The sequence below is a fragment of the Enoplosus armatus genome, chromosome 17 (genome assembly GCF_043641665.1).
Source record: "Enoplosus armatus isolate fEnoArm2 chromosome 17, fEnoArm2.hap1, whole genome shotgun sequence".
In the NCBI taxonomy this organism is placed as follows: domain Eukaryota; kingdom Metazoa; phylum Chordata; class Actinopteri; order Centrarchiformes; family Enoplosidae; genus Enoplosus; species Enoplosus armatus.
The window spans coordinates 19918825-19938201 of record NC_092196.1 but is presented as its reverse complement, the minus strand read 5'-3'; the positions used below and the strand labels follow the sequence as shown (position 1 = coordinate 19938201).

Genomic DNA, 19377 nt, shown 5'->3' with positions numbered 1-19377 from the left:
TATATGGCTCCCAGTTACTCTGCAGAGTCATATCTTACATACAACACTGAGAACATATGATCAGTTTATAAAAGGTTGAACTACCCAACAGTATATAAAGTGATTAGCTCCACCTCCACCTGCTCCAACATTAAAATGCTGCCTGCACGTTCATGCAATATTATATTGATCCAATAATGTTACATCACTGACATTCTGTTGGCTAATGAGTGCTTTTACTTTTTGCTGATGATGCTTCTGCACTTCTACTTTAGTAAGAATTTAAATGCAGGACTATTTGTAATATTTGTATTCTTGGTTTTGCTACTTCACTGACTGAAAGTATGTCGAGTCTTTTTCTATGATCATTATTTTGCGTCTTTGCTGCTAAAAGCTCGTCTCTGGACGCCGCGTCAATGGTTCACTTGCTGATCCTTCAATCTATTAAGTTTGTCTTTAACTGCCATTTCCACACAGGACAGACGTACCGGACTACTGTGGATTTCAGCTTTAATAAACAGCCTGTTGGTTGTTTTCCTCACGTGAAAGAGCAGTAAGTCAAATACATTACACACGAATGCTTTCACACATTCGGCGAGAAAGACATGTGGAGCATCAGCCTCTACTTAAACCCGGCTCCTCTCCTCAGCTCAGCTCCTGCTGGGCTGCAAATGGGGAGGAGGGGTTGTGCAGATGAAAGAATGAGAACTGTTAGCAGCTGCTGATTCCTTCAATCACTGGATCTCTGCTCCTGCCTTTACCAGCATGTAATGGGCCTGATGTATGACTGACACTTTCATGGTGAGAAGATAAGTGTTGGTTGACTGGAGGAGAGAGCTGCTGACCAGCATCGCCTTCCAAACACCTCTAGTGTAACTGTAATACTCAGTAAACCAGACGTCATGGTGCAGTTTAGAAGTGTTTGATGGTAGAAGTTCGTGTCAGCGTGAGAACTACACGTCGTGCGCGCTGAGGCAGGTGACTTCAAGGTGTCCAGTGGTTCACACTGAGCACAAGTGGCCAAAAGAAGGAGGAGAAAAGCATTGGAAGTCATTTCAGTGTCGTTTTATTGTACGAATATAAAGAATAAATAGCACGTTTCCTTAATTTACAGGATAAAACAAGTCACCGATACAGGCTGTATCAAAAATCCACGTGAAACTCTGAGGTCGATCTGCTTCATCCAAGTATGAAAAACAGTCCTTACGTGGCTCTATGCGCCATATCTCCATAAATACAAAATATATAACCAATATTCTCCACAAATAAAGTAGACTCTGGTTACAAATAATACTGCCTTTGTACAGGGAGCGATATATAACTGCATATACAGAAAATACATTCCTACACTCGGTAGTGCACGTGAAGAAAGGAATCACAGAAATAATGAGCTTATAATTTATTTTGAGTCTTTTTAACTTGAACAGGAACATTTGCAGTCTGTGATGATCGGGTACTGAACCGGTATCCACGCGCATTTGAGTCCCCCTTTCCTCTGCACGCATCTCCATCTCAGTATCGTCAGGTGGGTCGAGTTCGCAGGTTTACACACCATCCCCTCCGGAACCGAACACGACCTCTTGCTGAGGCAGCTGCCCACCCGCACGAATCGCGGCCAGAACCTGTTGCCCAAGTCGGTCCACGTGTACACGACCGGGCAGAACGAGTACGCCCACAGCCACTGCTGCAGCCGCCGCTTCAGTTTCTTACTGGGCTTCTGCTTCTTGCCGAACTGGACGTCGAAATCCAGCGCTCGGATTTCTTTGGGCAGTACTCCACCCGGCTTTTGGATCTCAAAGTCATCGAGCTCATCGTTCCCGGTGTATTTGTCCTCCACGGGCGGTAAAACGGACAAAAAGCGGCTGTCAAAGTCTCCCAAGACGCTCTTCAGCTCGGTCTCGTTAAGGTCCCGCTCCTTGGGGTCGAAGACGGGGTCTGGGTCCTCCTTTAATTCCACAAGCGGCAGACTGTCACTTGGGATGGGGCGGAGAAGGTAGTAGTGCTGACAAATCCCCCTGTCCACCAGAAGTCCGAGGGAGAGCACCAGCAGATACATGGCCACGCACTGTTGGGACTGGTCCATGTCAGACCAGGTCCAGTGGTGAGATCGGGGCGCACGGGGAGCTGCTAAAGGGCCACGTTCTTGTGCGCAATTACGCGTGAGCCGTATCCAAACCTGCGTCTCGAGTGTCCCGGAAAGTTCAGTTTCCCATGATGGAAATCCGCGAGAGAAACAAAAAGCTTCACTGGGAACTATTTTTTATGTCAAACTTCGTGACAAAACTCAGATGTGTCCTCGGGCTCCGTGCGCGCGGGCTCGGCATGATGCTCCCGTTGTCTCCTCCACAGAAAAGCGCTGAGCGAAACCCGCGAGCTCCGTTATATCCTGCACACGGAGCGTGACGTAATTCGTGTGCCCCTCTTTGAATGTGGGTTTGTTGTCTAGGAGGAGATCCCCAATACCTCCTTCTTCCACCACAGTGAGGGGGGGGGGGGGGTATGCAGGGAGAGCAGACGCCCCCTGTCGGTTTTCCAGACTTCCTTAAATCAGTCTCACAGTGGGAATGATTGTTGAAGTCTTTCATCTTCAGTATAAAACACCCAAAGGTTCCACAGCAGAGTCTCGGCAGAACACCCAACACTTCATGTGAAAAATAAATGTATTCAAGACTAAAGTACAACGTTCAGGTACTTGTACTTCACTCAAGTATTTCCATGTTACGATACTTTATAGTTCTCCACTGCTGTTTATGTGACTGCAGCTACTTTGCAGATTAAGATTGAAATACAGGTGACAGCGGCCATTCTTGTTTTACATTGTGGTAATACTACTTTTACTGAAGGACTGGAATATTTCGTTTTGGCAACAGGCTTCATTTGGTTCAGAGGTCCCAAAAGGATTTCACTTCATCGGTTCTGCTTCAGCCCAGAACCAACGAAGCTCTGATCTCAAGTCTTCCTTCTGTAACTGGGAACCTTTCTGGTCATTTAAAGTCAAATTTAACACTGAAAAACAGGCGTGGGTCAACAAAAAAATCAGCTAGATGATCATGCCAGGCTTTTATTTTTCACATAAAGCATAAACTGTAGAAACATCTATCCATAATAATTTAATTTACTCACGGATCTAATTCTAAGTTTCCAAAGATACCAAATATGTCGGGCTGAATTTCGTGGAAATGTTCATAAAATTAAAATGACTCACAAGATGATGCAGAATATTTCCATTTGATGGTTCACTCAGCGTTAGCGTCACGTAGCTTCTACAAAGAGTTGAAACGAGCCGATACAGAGCGTCTGTGATGCAGTCAGACACTTTGGAATAAGACCATCTTGACAACATGAAAGCTGCAGCACTTCTTGATTTAAGCGTAATGTTTCTGAGCCGCCTCGTTCACCCAGTTAGAGGAACCTTTCACTTATTTGAAGAGGTTTACAGCCTGAACATGAGATGAAATGGCCTGTTAAGTACACTTTTTGCAGTGTATTTACTGCTCGTGTCCAGCTGAAGTGGGACAGTATTTCTGCCTGTACCGGTGCCACAGCGAGCCTCTCAATAAAGCCGGCCAAATTAGCTCCCAAATAAACAACGCTCACTAAGCAGCAGCCATGGAAAGTATCACAATTTGCGAACCTGTCTAAACTCATGCTCAGAGAATCATTCTTTGAAAAATAATTTAATGGAAGAAGTTAGCCAGCTGCTACATCAGCCATAAACCATCCGCTTTAGATAAATGCATCTCTGTTTCATTTTGAATGAGCTAATTCACACAAGCACTTGAGCACACGACTCATTTAGTTTACGGTCAAATGATGGTGAAAAGTCTGGAAAACGTCACCCTTATATTTTTCATCTGACCAGCACGTATCATAAACTATCACTCCCAAAAAACGCCTGACAGATAAACTCAATCCGGCGCATTCACATGCGGGACGCTGCAGCGGAAACCTGCTCACACGTGCTGATGCAAACCGACGTACTGTCAGCCTCTTAGGAAGCTCTCAATACGTTTGAAGCGCAACGCAATTAAAGATGAAGACCTCTTTTCTTTTTGACGAACCGAATGAAGTAGCTGAACTCGGTGCTTAATCGCACACTTCTTTCAAAACGAAACCGGCATGTTAAATAATATTTCATTTCCAATGTGGCGGCATGGGTGAAGTCCAAATATGGTTCTCATTAAGTGTCATCAGGATTGCCAGGCTCATTTAACGCTGAGTTGTTTTTGTTTCTTCTAATCCCTTCCTACTGTTTTACCACAGGAACATTCTGATAGTGAAATATTCCTCCTTAAAGAAGACAGGCTACTTGAGACAGACGCCTGCTCACTGTAATTGAGGAGTTTTTTTTATTCTCGAGTTAACCAAACACAGTTCCCTTTGGCTAATAAACCGCCCGATGTAATGGCCTTTTTTTTTGCACGGGGTCTGGTTCTTAAGAAGACTTTTAAACCTGCACTTAAGGATATGCGTTCAAAATGAATCTCCCCGTCTGAGCCGCGCTCAGGTCGTTGTAGCCTTCCCTGCTGATTTCTCATTTAGTGAGGAAAAGCAGACTTCTCTCTTGGCAGACACCTTCAGCGCCGGTACCAAGAAAAAAAGGCACGCTCAGGTAGAAACACACACAACAGAAGGGACTCGCTGATTCTGATAGCTTTCATCCACGCGAGAGCAAACCACAAAGACTTTAGAAAGTCCGCCTCAGGAGTCCCCCTTTTGAAACAGAACCACCGGAGCAGACGTTCCTGCAGTGGCTCTCCGTGCAGGTTATCAATGACGGCGTCATTCAGAAAACACAAAGCACCTTTCACACGCTTTATCTCCCTCCGTACGCCGGTTCACACCTCGTGCTAATTGAGGCCACATTGCCAAGCTGAGTACACACAGACATGAAGTGGGTGCTATTCTGTTTACTCTGGCACTCGGGAGGTGTGCAATTTGCTAGTTTGTTTAGCACTTTTTTCCATTCCTCTGCAATCCAAGAGCACACAATCACAATAATCACTCCTGCTGTGAGCTTAATTAAAATTAATTGCTACATCGGACCACTGACCATGAGGCTGATGGCAGATTTGCATTCTTGTAAGTCACACTGTTTTTATCCCCTTTGAGAATTTAAGCACTTTGTTAACCTACCTACTCTCAATACTACAGTCTGCTAGCTGCTAACTGTAGATTTCTATGTCTGATGAAGTATTTCAGCTTGTAAAGCTTTAATTTATTCACGTTTATAAGGCGAGACCTTACAGCCAACACGTTATAATTATTAAAGTCAGATAATATACTATTCAAATGAGCCCTTTATGTCGAATCATCTTCAGGTTGTAGAGAACACTCATAAATATCTGTGGCTTTTAACGAGCTCTATAATTAGCACATTTAGCTCATTTTTCCCACAGGTTGATGCTCAAAGCACCCAGAGCCTGGTGTGAGTGTGTGTTCCTTCCATTCCTCCATAAAAACAGTTTTCACAGACAGAAGCTCTGCATCCAAACAAAGTCATTAAACCAAAAGCTCTGAACAAAGTTCTCAGTGATTACTCAGGAGACTGGATTTGCGTTTAGGCGTACAGGTGAGAGACGAGCTATCGGCATAATATACAGGAAATGAAAAGAAACGAAACGTGACAGTGCTCCTCTTTGTTAGTTTAGGAAAAACATTTGAACTTTTCTTATTTTTCCGCCTACAAAACTGAAGCTCTGGAGAGATCGAATCTGCACTGCTAGTCAGATATTTAAAGTGCACAAATGGGTGAAACAGAGCTGGCTGAGGGATCATCACAGGACGAAACTTTAACACACAAATGATGGTGAAGCTGCTGGTTCGTTTGTTGAATGTTTCACAGGCAAACCTCGATTATCACAGCTGGTGACAATCTGAACTTCACTTGCAACTTCCAGACCGCGACCATCTTTGAGCTTTACGATTTTCCCCAAAATGAATCGAGTTCACAGTCAGTTTCAGATCCTCGTCAGCCTGTACTGGTCAAACCCCGGTTCTCTCTCACTGTGCCGCGTTGGCTCGAGAACAAGTCCTGGTCAGCAGTTTTAGATCGGCCTTTATTTTACTGGGATCAAAGTAAACACTCGTGCTCTTGATGGATGATTCAGCTCTCCATCAACCCGCCGCGTGATATAAATGAAGCCTGACGACCAGCGCAGACGCACAGCAGGCGTCGGCTGCAGCTAGCGCGCCCTGCCCGAAGCCGAGGCGTTGATCCCCACATGGCGATCTGGCCGGATTTCTACAGATCATCAGGAGCCAAAGCTGCAGCCGAGGCCCAGAGGCTCCTGTGAATTAGCGAACAGGCCAGGAGTCAGAGCGCGGTGGTGGTGGTGGTGGTGGGGGTGTGACGGGAGGTCGTGGCGTCTCCAACCCCTACAACACAGACGGCTGTTTGTGCCATGCAACCCCCCTACCACCCCACCAACCCCACCTGGGTCTCAAACTCTCAGCTCCTAATTCACACTTCATAAATCAAGATGACCTGTCCTCATGTGAATTCATCTCTCTCTGCGCTGGATAATAGTGGAGCTATTGTTCCACCGCGAGGATTCATTTCAGAGACATAAACTATCCCCGAGGCCGATGCACGGCCTTGATAGCTATAGCAGCTCCTGGACGTCCACACGGAGACGTCGAGGACTGAAATTGCAGTCCTCCGTGTCAGGCCACGTCTGGTTGGTTATATTTTCAACTCCTCTGGCAGCTAAAATAGTTCCAAAAATAAGAACACTAATTGGCCAGTGTTTATTTCTGTATGGGAGAAATACTCTAAGTGTTTTTAGCAGGTTGTTTGTGGCACGATGGTTTAACAGTCAGGGCTCTCTGGGAGGTACGGCTCAGTCCACTGCATGGAAAAAGAGCCGACTCTCCCCTTTTTTTAATAAATAAGGTCTTTTATACGAAAATTGGTAATACAGTATAGTTGTGTGTGAGGCTGGCAGGGCAGCGTGTGACATCATGAGTGTTGACTCATGAGCAGATGAGTGATGCACACTGAGCTTTTTGCCTCCTCTCAAACTCGTGTTTAGTGCCACAGAAACAGCAGTAAAGCCTCTCTCTACTTCTGTCTGTCTCCCTGTCTCTCTCTCTCTCTCTACAGCTGGGGGGTGGGGGGGGGGGGGTCTGGTAATGAAGCAAGTGTTCCTATGCGTTGCGAGGGGGCTGTCAGCTCTACACACAGCAGACCTCTGTCACCTGTTGCCACCAGCGGGAGGCTCGGGCGGCGGGCGTGGAGCCAAGCCTGGCGGCCGGTGGCAGGGCCCTGGCTCCACCTACAGACAGCGCCGCGGGGTGATTTACTCTGCCTCCACGCCGAGGTGTCTACGCACACTCCAGTATGCACTGTTAGAGCGGCGGCAGCGGCGGCGGCATGCGGCCAGGCCAATGTCTGAGTTTTTACACCCCAGCGTCTCGTGTTGACATGAAACAAATGGTCGGTTCTCATTTTCGGATTGTTTGGCACGGTGACAAAAATCAAGTGGATGGCACAGCTAATTAGGTCTTTCTTCACTGAATTAGGGCGCTTTGAAAAGGGCCAGTTAGGGCTCGGTATACTTGAAACCGGCATCTAAAGACAAAAGTGTTACCTGTAACAAAGTGCATCCCCCTGCATGCTTCCTCACCTCCACCAATTGCTGTGTAGCGTGGCCATGCATGTCGGATTGACGCTGCTCAGAGATCAGACAAGCATACTGACCGTTCTGTATTACTCCACTTAGCCGAATGACGAGAACCAGGCAGAGGTTTCTCCTGACTGTCTATCAACACGTAACTTGAGCTTCTAAGAATCTTATGGTGTTTGACAGCTGGTCCTTTGTTGCATTTCCACTGTATTTTACGAACTGGGGGTTTTTCGGATATACCTGCATGTCAGCGGCACGAGACGCTCGAGTTTAGCCGTGGTATATACTGCAGAGGAGTAAATGTCATAGTGCATCTCACAGTACATGTACATCAAAAGAAGCAAAAAAAGAGCACAAAGATACGACTTTGTTAGGAATATATTGGTAAAGATAAAAAAAAAATGGCGTAATGTATGAAAATAGATGTGGTCTAAATGTACGAGCCTACTCATTATTTATAATTTAATGCCGCTTCCTCCTCTGACTTACCGACACACAAAAACAAGCCGGTGTGAGCACACATAAAGTTTCGGAGGTGAGCTGGCTGACTTCTGTCTGTGAGCTGAAAGGAAACCTTGCAGCAGTAGAAGAGACAGAGAAATGAAGACTGACAGCATGAGGAATGGGACGTGAGTTGGGAGGGATGGGGGGGGGTCTGGGGTTTGGGCCTGGGCTGCAGTAGCAGTCAGCGCTGCAGTGGAAAGGGTTAACAGGAGACAGTAAAGTGAATCCAGATGTGCTGTTATTATTAATATCTCTGGCTGATGAATGGGAAGGTAAAATTACAGGCGCCAGCCAGGGAGGCCCCGTGTGTTGCCCTGCCACCCAGGCGCTTCCCAGCTCACCTCTACAGCTCCGGCAGCCGCAGCAGATCAGGGCGAGAGCGTCCGCGGGGCTCAGGCCGTCAAGCGGGCCTCCACGTGGCTTCGGCCTGTCAGACAACCAGCAGGCAAAGCAGGCAGGTAGACAGACGGGTCGCTTTCACCGAGCCGGCGGTTCAGCAGCGAGCAGAGCGGCGGCCGCTGCTCCGTCACGTCGAGGCTAGAAATGTCTGAAAGACGGATCTGCGTGGCGATACATGCCGATGTTTTTGGATTGATGCTACAGTAGTATGAGATCGGGATCTTTAAACGTGACCACTTTCATGGCACGATTGATCAAAGCGTGAATCTACAAAGACGAATTGCCAACTGAGAAGACGAACTGTTTTTCTCTCTCTTCATCTTTGGGTTTTGGAGTGTTTATCAGACAAAACCAACAATTTGGGGAATTGTTCACTACTAGAAAATAATCACTAGTTGCAGCCTAAAAAGGAACAAATGATCCTTTGAAACTCAGTGACTGAGTTAATGAATTAGAATAACAATATAATTACATCTGAATACATCAATAAATGAGAAATTAAATTAAAAAGGCTCATATAATCTGTGTGTTTGAGCCTCTGTGGAGACAAAATCAACATGTTTGTTTTAACTATCAGCTGCTGTTGAATTGAACTGCCAGGCAGCTCTGTGGGCTTGATAGGAAGGAACCTATAATCACTTTATTGGCTCTATAAGCTTCTCACACCTCCTCCAATTCACACCTCAGCCTGCCTCTCGTGTTGGTTCAACATGCAACAGTGTCGTTGCTGTGAATTCAAACAGACGTGGAGACAGACAGAATTTCATACCGTCTCTGGCAGGCGGAATCGGGGTTTTTTTCTCTCTTTTCTTTCCTCCCTTTCATCATAAAATGTGACACTAAGGCAGTGAAGTTTCTGTGTTCTGTTATTTAAAAAGGAGGTCTGCTGGTTTCTCAAACATTGTGAAAAACTCACAAATAGACACGTCCGAGCCACGGAGCCCTACTTCGTACTACGCTGTGCTTTAAGACGCTCCAGCAGAGAGGATTCAGGTCACTTTTTATTTGTAGAATAGTATAAATCATGCCTGTATCAAGGCAAAAAACTGCTTCGTGCTTCTCACAGTGTTGCGTTTGGTTGGTGATCATCACGCTGATGCTCATCATGACCACAGAGGTCACAGTCTACAGTTCTAGGTTTGGGTTTGCACATTTTATCTGCCACGACGTACTAATCATTCACAGCTAGTGTCCTCAACAGACGCCCTTCAACTTGCAGCCACACTAACTGAGCTTTACAAGATTTCCCTTCACTTTGTGAAGGTGAAAAGATATTTTGCTGCATGCATGAAAGTGATGTCTTGGTTAGCAGCCGCCGTCGTGCAGTCCGACAACAGGAACAGAGACATGTTAATGTGGACAGAGTCACAGGTGACGGAGAGTTGCAGAGCTGCAGAAATCAAACCAGATGATGTTGGTCCATTCATGCAGTTATTTTCCACACTTGCTCATCCTGTTCAGAGTCACGGCAGGCTGGAGCCTCTCCCTGCATGCAGTGGGTGAGGATGATGGAGGAAGTGCCAAATGAAAGAGGAAGAAGAGACGGACAACATCTTTATTGGCTTGGTTTCTGTGTAGTCTTTAAAGAGAAGATGCAAACTGTCATCTACAGACTGGATCTTTCCCCAGACACATGCAGCTGCAGCTTTGGCCTGCGCCTTTCGGAAGACACTGACAAACAAGTGAGGGCTTGTAGGAACCATGTCCTAGATGTCTTCATGACCCCCTGAAGGAGAAGGTTCCTCCAGGCTGGTGGAGGATGGAGCAGAAGCAGGAGACGGAGGGGAGGGTGTAGTAGAGGATGGTGGGAACTGAGAAACAAGCGTAAATCCAGTAGGGGAGATGGAGCCTGGCAGGCCACAGGGGCTGTTGTTTTAACCGTCAGACACACGGCTGCAGGGAGGGGGTGGTGCAGTGGTTGAAGGTGGGATTCAGAGGGGAAGGGGGGGGAGCATCCCTCTCAGGTTGCTGCTGTCCCCAAGCAGTCCTGTGGGAGCTCCCCCAGCCAGCCTCTCTGTCGCTGTCTGCCCCTCACCACCACCACCACCGCCCAGCATGGGGGCCCCCACTATCCCTCCACATGACAGCCCAGAAGACAACCTCATGCTGGCTTTACTCACACTCCTTTGTGCATTTTCAACACAGGGATACCAGACAAATTATGCTTAATGACCGGCGGTGGTTGCCAGAGGAATGGCTGCTTTGTTGCCAGTGCCAAGTGTGTAAATGTTAGGTTGCAACCTTATACAGCCACCCTCGGTCCCACTCAGCAGATGCCCTGTTTGTTGCTGGAGTTAACAGGCTGGACCGGGTTTGGGTCTTTGGGCTGCACGCTGAAGCCCCTGAGTACATTTCCAAATAGTAACCTAAAGTCTCTCAGGTCAGCTAAGCAGCGCCTGTTGGATGTTCCCAGGTTTTATTGTGGAGCCTTTTAACTTACATACTGTAAATAAATGACACTGACTTTCAGAGAGAAAAAAGCAGCTGTTTTCAGAACAGAAATCAAAAGGGAAATCTGTTCCCTAGAACAAAACAGGCAGAGCTTGCAGATTAAGTTTGCTTTGCTTCCATGTACCTCGATATTAAAAACATATTGGGAGCAGATTAAAAAAAGGAATGAGATCAGTCCAAATCTTTTACAGCACTTTTATCACATCATCATTAATCGCTGCCGTGATGAGAAAATCTGGTCTGCTCATGATGTAGAGACGTTTCCTCCAATAAATGAATAAATTGATCCAACGAATGAGTATTGCCTTTGCATTCAAAGCCTGATAGATCTTCCTCCTCGGTGCCGTAGAGCTCCACTGTTAAAAACACAGTGTGTGTGTTCAGTGCATCAGTGAGACACACACACACACACACACACACACACACACACACACACACACACACACACACACACACACACACACACACACACACACACACACACACACACACAGTCCTGCTCCCAAATGCTCACTAGAGCTCCAAATGTGGATTCATCCGCCACTAAAAGTAGTGCCCAACAAATGCACTTTACTCTTGTTTGATTTACTAAAACCTAGAGCGAACAGCTGTTTTAGGAAATTACTGAGCCTTTCTAAAACAATCTATATATTTGGGGGCTGTTTTTAAAGATTTATGTCTTCAGTAGAAAGAAGACATAAATCTTGGGAGTGAGTGCAGCAGACAGGGAAGTCATAAAGTATTGAGAGGCGGACAAACACAGTTTAGTTTTAGTATTTTCATGGGATTCGTTGACGATAAGAAAAACAGAATAACACTAACTTCAACTTAAGGATTTCGACACAAAAACAGGTTCAAATTCAAATTTATTTCATAAGCAATAAATGCATTTAAGTCAATAGACTCCTCTTTCAATGCGTTTTTATTGATTTCATGCAGAAATTATTTCCTCTCGTGTGACAATAAAGTTATGTACTGAACTACTTTGATGATAAATACAATTTTGCATTTGTTGTATTTCTAGATTTCTTGTTCTTCAACAGAGAAAGCACTGCAGAGTCTTTCGCTGTGGAGAAAACGTTCCAGGCTCTGATTTGTCTCCAGCGGAGTTGAATTACAAAGTGACTTCAAAACAGGAAAATGTTAATTGATTTCTAATCAACGTAACTGAGCTGTGTGGGGAGGGCAAATACTACCAGCTAGGATTTCGACTAATTCCAGTAGTCTGAAAAATGAGGAGTGGCAGAGAGAGGAGACTTTTTAAAAAGCTGGAGTCAGTCTGATTGCTCCCCAGGGAGACATTTCCACCCCAGTGTCCCACAAATGACATGTTTGTATGTAACGTAATATGCTTTCTTTAAGAGGTGACGCTTTAGTGGGAGACACATTCTTCCCAAGGGCCCTGCAGTCAAACAGTAAAAATGTGTTGGTTGTTCTGCTTCATCGTTCTTTTGTCAAACATAAAAATACTAGTGAGAGATCATACCTGCTCAGGTGGCTGATTAAGTTGGATTTATTCACCCTGTCTGTTCCCAGGATTCCTGGATAGCCTAATTTTACATTCATCTGCACGTGCTGCATGTAGAAGAAACATGTTCACTGTTTTCAAAGTGGAAGTTAGAAAGAGAGAAAGAGAAAATATAACTTGACAAAAACTGTACATTGACATGCACTTAAAATGGCCTTAAAGCTGCACACAACTACATTATAGTGTGCATTGAACCTTGAATCAAATGTTTATATACTGCTTAAAAATGCTAAACAGTGGGACTTAAAGTAAAGTGTTGCTCTGATTTTTTTCAAGGGATTCTTGTGGGCAAATTTATTGGACTATGAAATAGAACATCTGTGTTGCACACAAGCAAATTAACAGGCAATTTGTACCAATGAGATCTGTTTTAGTTTAAATTAGACCATCACATAAACACAGAAAGAAAGACATTTTCCACTGCTTCAGGCTGCGTGCTGTTTGTTTTCTGAAGCATTTTTCTCACGCAGAATGAAAATGTACCGTCTTCCACTGACACCCAACATGGCACCTATGGAGCTCCACGGCAGACACCACTTACATTCATGTATGTGATGAATAAAAATAAAAAAAGATATGGTATTTAGGTCACAGCAGTGTTCATTTTTGGAGCTGATGTGGTTGGACTTTTATTGTGAAGTGCCCAGACGCAGACAGAACAGATGTATGTGTGAGTCTGAAATGAAAGCAGATAATAAGACATACAGACACAGCAGAGAAGAGTGCTTCCCAATCTGCTTCCATCGCATGGGACCTGCAAATGTTTAACTTCATGGACCCCTAAATGGACAAACGTTTCACGTGTCTGTCCACACACTAAGACACTGAACCTCATTTTGAATTCCACATCAAGAGCCACTACAGGTTGCATTATTTGACATGAATATTTACATTATTACACGATGTTACTCAGAGGAAGTTACAGGGACAAAGACCAGAACCAAAGACCATATGGTTTCATCGGTGAGATTGAAACTGCGGTGTATAATCATTCAGATATAATAGTATAAGAATCAATACAAAAGTAATTCAACGTTAACCCTGTGTTAAATTACATATGATTTATTGCACATACGTGAGAAGACAGACAATCAGCCATCCAGTGAGCATGTTGCAGCCAGTAATTGCCACTATTAGAAGCCCTCTGGTTATATGTTAAATGTGATAATTAACCCTTCCATATATATACAGGGTCATATTTAGGGATATTAAAGATGCGTGCAGTGTTACAAAGCTACTCTCCATCATTAGTCGGATATTTAATATTCAAATCTTCTCCCAGGCCATGTTCAAGGACTAAAATTAGCATTAAAACTGATAATTATTTCCATTATTTATTAATCGTTTGGTCTATCAGATATAATAGAGAACAATGCCCAAGGAGACGTCTTGTGACCAGCAGTCCAAAACCCAGAGATATTTCATTTACAGGGATATAAAAAAAGAGCAAATCTTCACATTGGAGAAGTTGGAACCATTAAATGTTTGGTATTCCTCAACTTCATAAATGACATGAATTCATTTGTTGCACAATTGTTGATTAATATTCTGTCTGACTAATTGTTTCAGCCCTGGATCTAATCAGAGAGTCCCAAACGCACATGTGCTGCAGAGAGTTGTTCCCTGTGTTTCGGCTTCTTCGCCTTCTCGTAGCATTTCAAATCTGCTGCAGATAAAAGTTGTTTCTTTGGGGGGAAATCTAGATTGATAGATGGTCTGCCGTGTTGTGACATGGCAATTTGGCATGGAATGGTGCACTGTCACCAAGGTCCAGTGATCAAAGGAGTCACAGGGGTCAGCAGGACAGTTCACAGTCTTCACACCCATACCAGCCCTCCTTCAGAATCACTGCATATTTTTCCATCTCATCCCCTGCCGTGTGAACTCTGGAGGTCTTCTGGCTGCAGACAAACCATTTCTGGTAAGTCCCTTTGTATAAGCACTATATAAGCATTTAATAAATGGTTAATAACCCATTATAATGTAGTTTTAAGCAGGCATAAATGGGTCCTTCTGTGGAAATAATATAGTAAAACACGGCTGTAATGATATCAAATATGTCTTACTAGGTGAAGTTATAATTGCTGACCAACAATGCACATTAATTAACATTTACAAATGTTCATTATAGTGTCATAAACTATTTATTAAATGTATGTAAGCTGCTTATAAAATAATAGAGGGGCCTTAGAGTGAAGCATTACCACATTTCTGATATAAAAAGCTGCATTTTGGTTAAATTCTGTTTCCTGCATGATGAGTTCTGTGTTGACAGCGGTTGAGTATTTTGCCTGACACCTGGTATTTACAGCTACAATAAAAACTTTAATGAACTGGACGCTCATCAAATCGTGCCATTTTGTGCCACTGTAGTAGCAAAAGAGGCATTTGCCTATTCTAAACTATTGATTATTGCTTTAACTGTGTTAGTTTTGAGTTAAGTACACGTCATTAACCCGGCAGAGGGAGGTTGTTCAGTAGCTCCGTCAGATACGAGCTCTTGGGGGATCAAAGAAATTCTCGGCCAGCATGGGTGCTGTTTGGCTGTGAAACCTCAACGCTGTGCCCCTGACTGGAAGGGATTCACTGCGAGATAGAGACGAAGAGGGGAATCAGTGGCCTGCCCGGCCGAGGCTGGGAGAGAGGGGGTTGAAAGCAAACAGCCTACTGCCAGTGTGATATATGTTTAAGCCCACTGGGTGCAGAACAGAGACACCCAGCTTAAGATCTTTAACTCGTCTCAGCAACCGGGATGGTCGATCCCTGCCGACTCTGTGACCCAGGCTGGTGCTTTATTAAAGAAAAACAGGAGCTGTGCTTAAATGCCCATATGAAGGCAAAGACGAGAGCATTGTCTCCGTTTAAAACTAATTCGAAGAACCTCTGAATCAATAAAATAGCTTTTACCAGGCGACTCTCTGTACATTCCTCACCGTCTTTGAAAGAGTTAAATTATGTAACTTCCGCTGAGGGCTTTTACTGCTAAAAATGTAGTTATACCTGTAAAAATAACTATTTTTAGACAGGAAAAGAATGCACTCACCAAGTTAAAAGGGCGTATTATTCAAATGCATGTGGACGTTTCTGTGAATGTATGATTTGTGGACCGGAGCGACAGATCACATACTGCAGGACAGGACTGGGCCAAACAGGTCAAATCATCTGTCTCAGCATATGTAATTTCATACGGTCATATAAACTGTTCATAGATAGCTAGCGTGGTATAAACAGTATGGAAAAAAAACTCACTGTATATATGGTCATATAGTCCATATGTAGTGATATTTTATCAGGTCAAATCAAGACAGAATAAAAGCTCATTTAGCTGTCAAACATAGCGAACTGCGATGTACTACTAGTTCGTCTAAGAAAACCTATTTTAGACAGGAAGTTGTGGTGAAGGTTTGGTGAATGTATAATTTGTGGGTTTGCATGATCATGTAGTGATATTTCATCTTTTCAACTCGTCTATGGTGTCATAACTTAGAAACGGATGTGAGTAAAACACTTTTCTCAAGACAAAATACATAATAAAGGCTCAGTAAAGTGCAAAACCCCTGTAGAGGTGGCATGACTAATCATTTAGTATATTGTGCATACAGAGTGATTCGGTGATACGGATTATAGCAGCATTTTATGGTGTTGGTAAGAGAAACTAAACAATAAAAGCTCATTTATCCATCAGCCAGGAACAATATTACATTTTGGTCAAAATTGGACCGAAATCCTCCAGAAATTCACCTCTCAATGACGGCTGATGCGACTTTAATGTTCTCCAGTCAGTCAGCGTAAACTGATGGAGGAACTGGAGAGGTTAAATTGAGTGGAGCGATGATGCGTCTTCATGATAAATATGACATGAGTCCACCATCATCAGCTCCATCTGTTTTTACATTCAGCCCGACGTCGCTCCGCTCCGTCCAGCTGCTCTGACCGAACTGTGCCGTGAAAATCAATCATACAGTCTATGAACATTTACTGCTCCAATTCGGCTTCCCAGACACTGAAGTATGAAAATAGTGGCTCAGAGACTGAGGCCCGGTACCCGACCCTGAGACTGACTCACGGTTACAATTTTCTATTTTTTCTTCTTCTTTTTTTTTAAAGTCAGTCTGACGCCGGCTGAAGTCTGCAAGTAAAGACTGCTGCTATTTGCCATGCTGTAACAATTAATTAGGAGTCACTCAAATTACCTGAGTGGTCCAGAGACAGTCAACCAAGAAGCTCTCACAAAGACAGAAGACCAACTCAGACCACCCAGATCCCTCAGAGAGCACTGCTGCTGTTTATGTAAAGCAGTTTTACAATAATAGCAAATAAAAATAATATTGTGTCGACTAACGCGAAGCATGTCGCTCAGAAAATAGGAAAAAAAAACAGCTAATCGGGCACGAAATCTTTCTTTGAGATCATTTGAGCAGATTTCCGAGCACTGCTGATGGCCTGATGTTGAATGTTTAAAAAAAAAAAAAAATGTATGAGGCTTTGTGCAAACTTCCATTCTTTTCCCTGTGGAGTTTTTAAAAATAACAATGGCACTCAATCTTCGGGCCTTTGCGGAGTTCGCAGGAGACGCTGCAGACCAGAGTCATGACAGACAGCAGGTCCACGTACTTCCACACAGCTGATTTATTTAATATTGAAACCCATTTCACAGAATTGTCTGCCCGATCTGGTGAGGACAGACAGGAAAGTGTTGACGGTGAAAGCTGAGCAGTCTGTGGTCGGCTTGTTTTTATTGTCTTTGTGATTCTGCTTGGCGGGGAGCCGGTTTCTGTGCTGCCTGATACGACTCGTGCTGGTGAGGTAAAGTCTGCACTCACCCTTTACTTTAACCAATGTGGGATTCTCCGCTAGTCATCAAGCTAGAAAAAATTAATAAATACAGTTTTAGTCCTTTGCATGTCAATCTTTGAGGTTCAGTTCTAAAATATTGAGTTACAAACTGTTATTTGGGAGACTTCAAACATATTAATATCAATATTTAGCTCATTTGTTCAAGTGGTATTTTCGTGTACTTTTAAAAACACCACGACTTCCTTCCCAGAGTGACTTGCGGCACAAGCACAAAAGGAGGCTCTCCGTCTTGTTTACGTGCAAACTGCAGAGGCGCTGAAGAGAAAGCAATGTTTTTGGTTTGAACTATATAGAAGACGTGTCACTGATTACAGATGTGCAAAGATACAAACTGAGGCTCTGCTGCTTTTTGCTCCAACAGATAAGAAGCAGATTTGTACCTGTACTTTTACTGCATTTCCGATTATTCTGATTATTATTATTATTATATATACCGTTGAATGAACTGCCTTCCAGACCAGCTCCAGAGCTGAAAGGTTGCTCACCCATTAATGCATCAATAAGACTCTAAAAAGGCTCCATCCTTCAGAGTGGAGCATCACTTTTGTTGCTCAAGTAGAACTTCCTAATAGTTTATTAGTTCAATGGTCTGAAACAACACCAACTGATCAACAAACGAATGTTAATGAGCTAAAGTTAGCATTGATTTTCACACAAATAAACACTGATATGGGAAACTTTTAACATTTTGGACAAAGAAAGTGCTAAAATCCATTGTACCTTCATTTAAAACATCTCCACATGATGGGAAGCCGTCTATATCTGGCCAGAAGTTAAAGCCAGATGTAAATGGTAACTCTTGATATCTGATGTGACAAATGTAACCAGGTGACGTCCCTGAGACAGTGATGTCTCTCGATGGCAGTCGATTGGACGGCGGCTCTGGCTGAGAGGGCTGTGAGGAGCTGGCAGTGAATGATGTGCTGCCGGTCATTCAGACACTCTCAGATTGGCGTCTCCAAAGGCTTAAGGAGCAGAAGAAGCACACTGGGGTCATAGACTAAACAAAGCCCTTTCCACCCCAGGCCTCTCTGGGGACTACAAAGGGCAAAGCTGCTCCTCTCAATCCACTTCGGATCCAGACCAGCGCTCGGAGCAGGCGGCAGGTAAACCACTTAAAGAGTTCAGATTATACGGTAACACGTATAATCAGTGCCGTATATTCTCAGAGGAGATGACGAACGTCCCGTCACTTCAAAGAAGCACTTGTATCCGTCAGATCGATGCTTGTTTAAAATAAACATTACAGGTCGTTATAGTAATCGAGGCCAAAGAAAGACGGATAATTAGAACAACAGAAAGGAAGACACCGTCTTCAACATGAGGGGATTCTCGTGCCGTCTCTGACATCACTCGATGAGTTCCTGTTTAGATTACTGACGGTTCATGGAGGGATTTTGAGAAGACACTCCGTCTCATTTACGTTTTGAATGACGTCTCTATCTGCTGCTGAAACGACGAATCGATTAGTCAACAGAAACTTTGATCATCGATCAATCATTTAGTCAGTTATTAAGCACACGTCTTCTGGTTCCAGCGTCTCAAACGTTCTGTTTTAAGATGGCTGTAAACTTCGTATCTTTGAGTTTTGGACTGTTGGCCCGAACAAAACAAGCAAGCTGCAGATGTCACACTGGGCTCCGTTAACTTTTCTCTAGACGATGAACTGGTTAGTCAGAAAATAAATAAATCAACAAATGACTTAATAATGAAAATAATCATTAGATGCAGCCCTATTTCAATTTCCACATCCACATAACATATTATAACAGAACCTGTCGTGAAAGAAAGTGATCTTCACGTGTCCATGTTTAAAGTTTGACCGTATTTCACCATCATTTCAACATGAAGGTATCGTAGGTAAACGTACTGTGATGTTGTATTCAGGCAAAGTTTTTGAGTCTCGATGTTTAACATTTGACAGTGTTGGCATCTTTACTATCTACCAAAACTCATGCATCTTACTGGCACTAAAAAAAAAAAAAAGTCAAATGAAACTCAGCCTTTCAAAGAAGGAAATAAATAACATTA

At 43.9% G+C, this 19377-nt stretch overlaps 1 protein-coding gene across 1 annotated transcript; it reads right to left on the bottom strand.

Annotated features, from left to right (window-relative positions):
* Positions 1–1393: 1393 nt before the first annotated feature.
* nog1 (noggin 1) lies at positions 1394–2062 on the bottom strand. The gene has a single exon (XM_070923719.1). The coding sequence runs from the start codon at positions 2060–2062 to the stop codon at positions 1394–1396; it is 669 nt and encodes a 222-aa protein (XP_070779820.1).
* Positions 2063–19377: the final 17315 nt, after the last annotated feature.

Coding starts and splice junctions, on each gene's coding strand:
- nog1 (XM_070923719.1), bottom strand. CDS start 2,062: ATGGACCAGTCCCAACAGTGCGTGGCCATGTATCTGCTGGTGCTCTCC.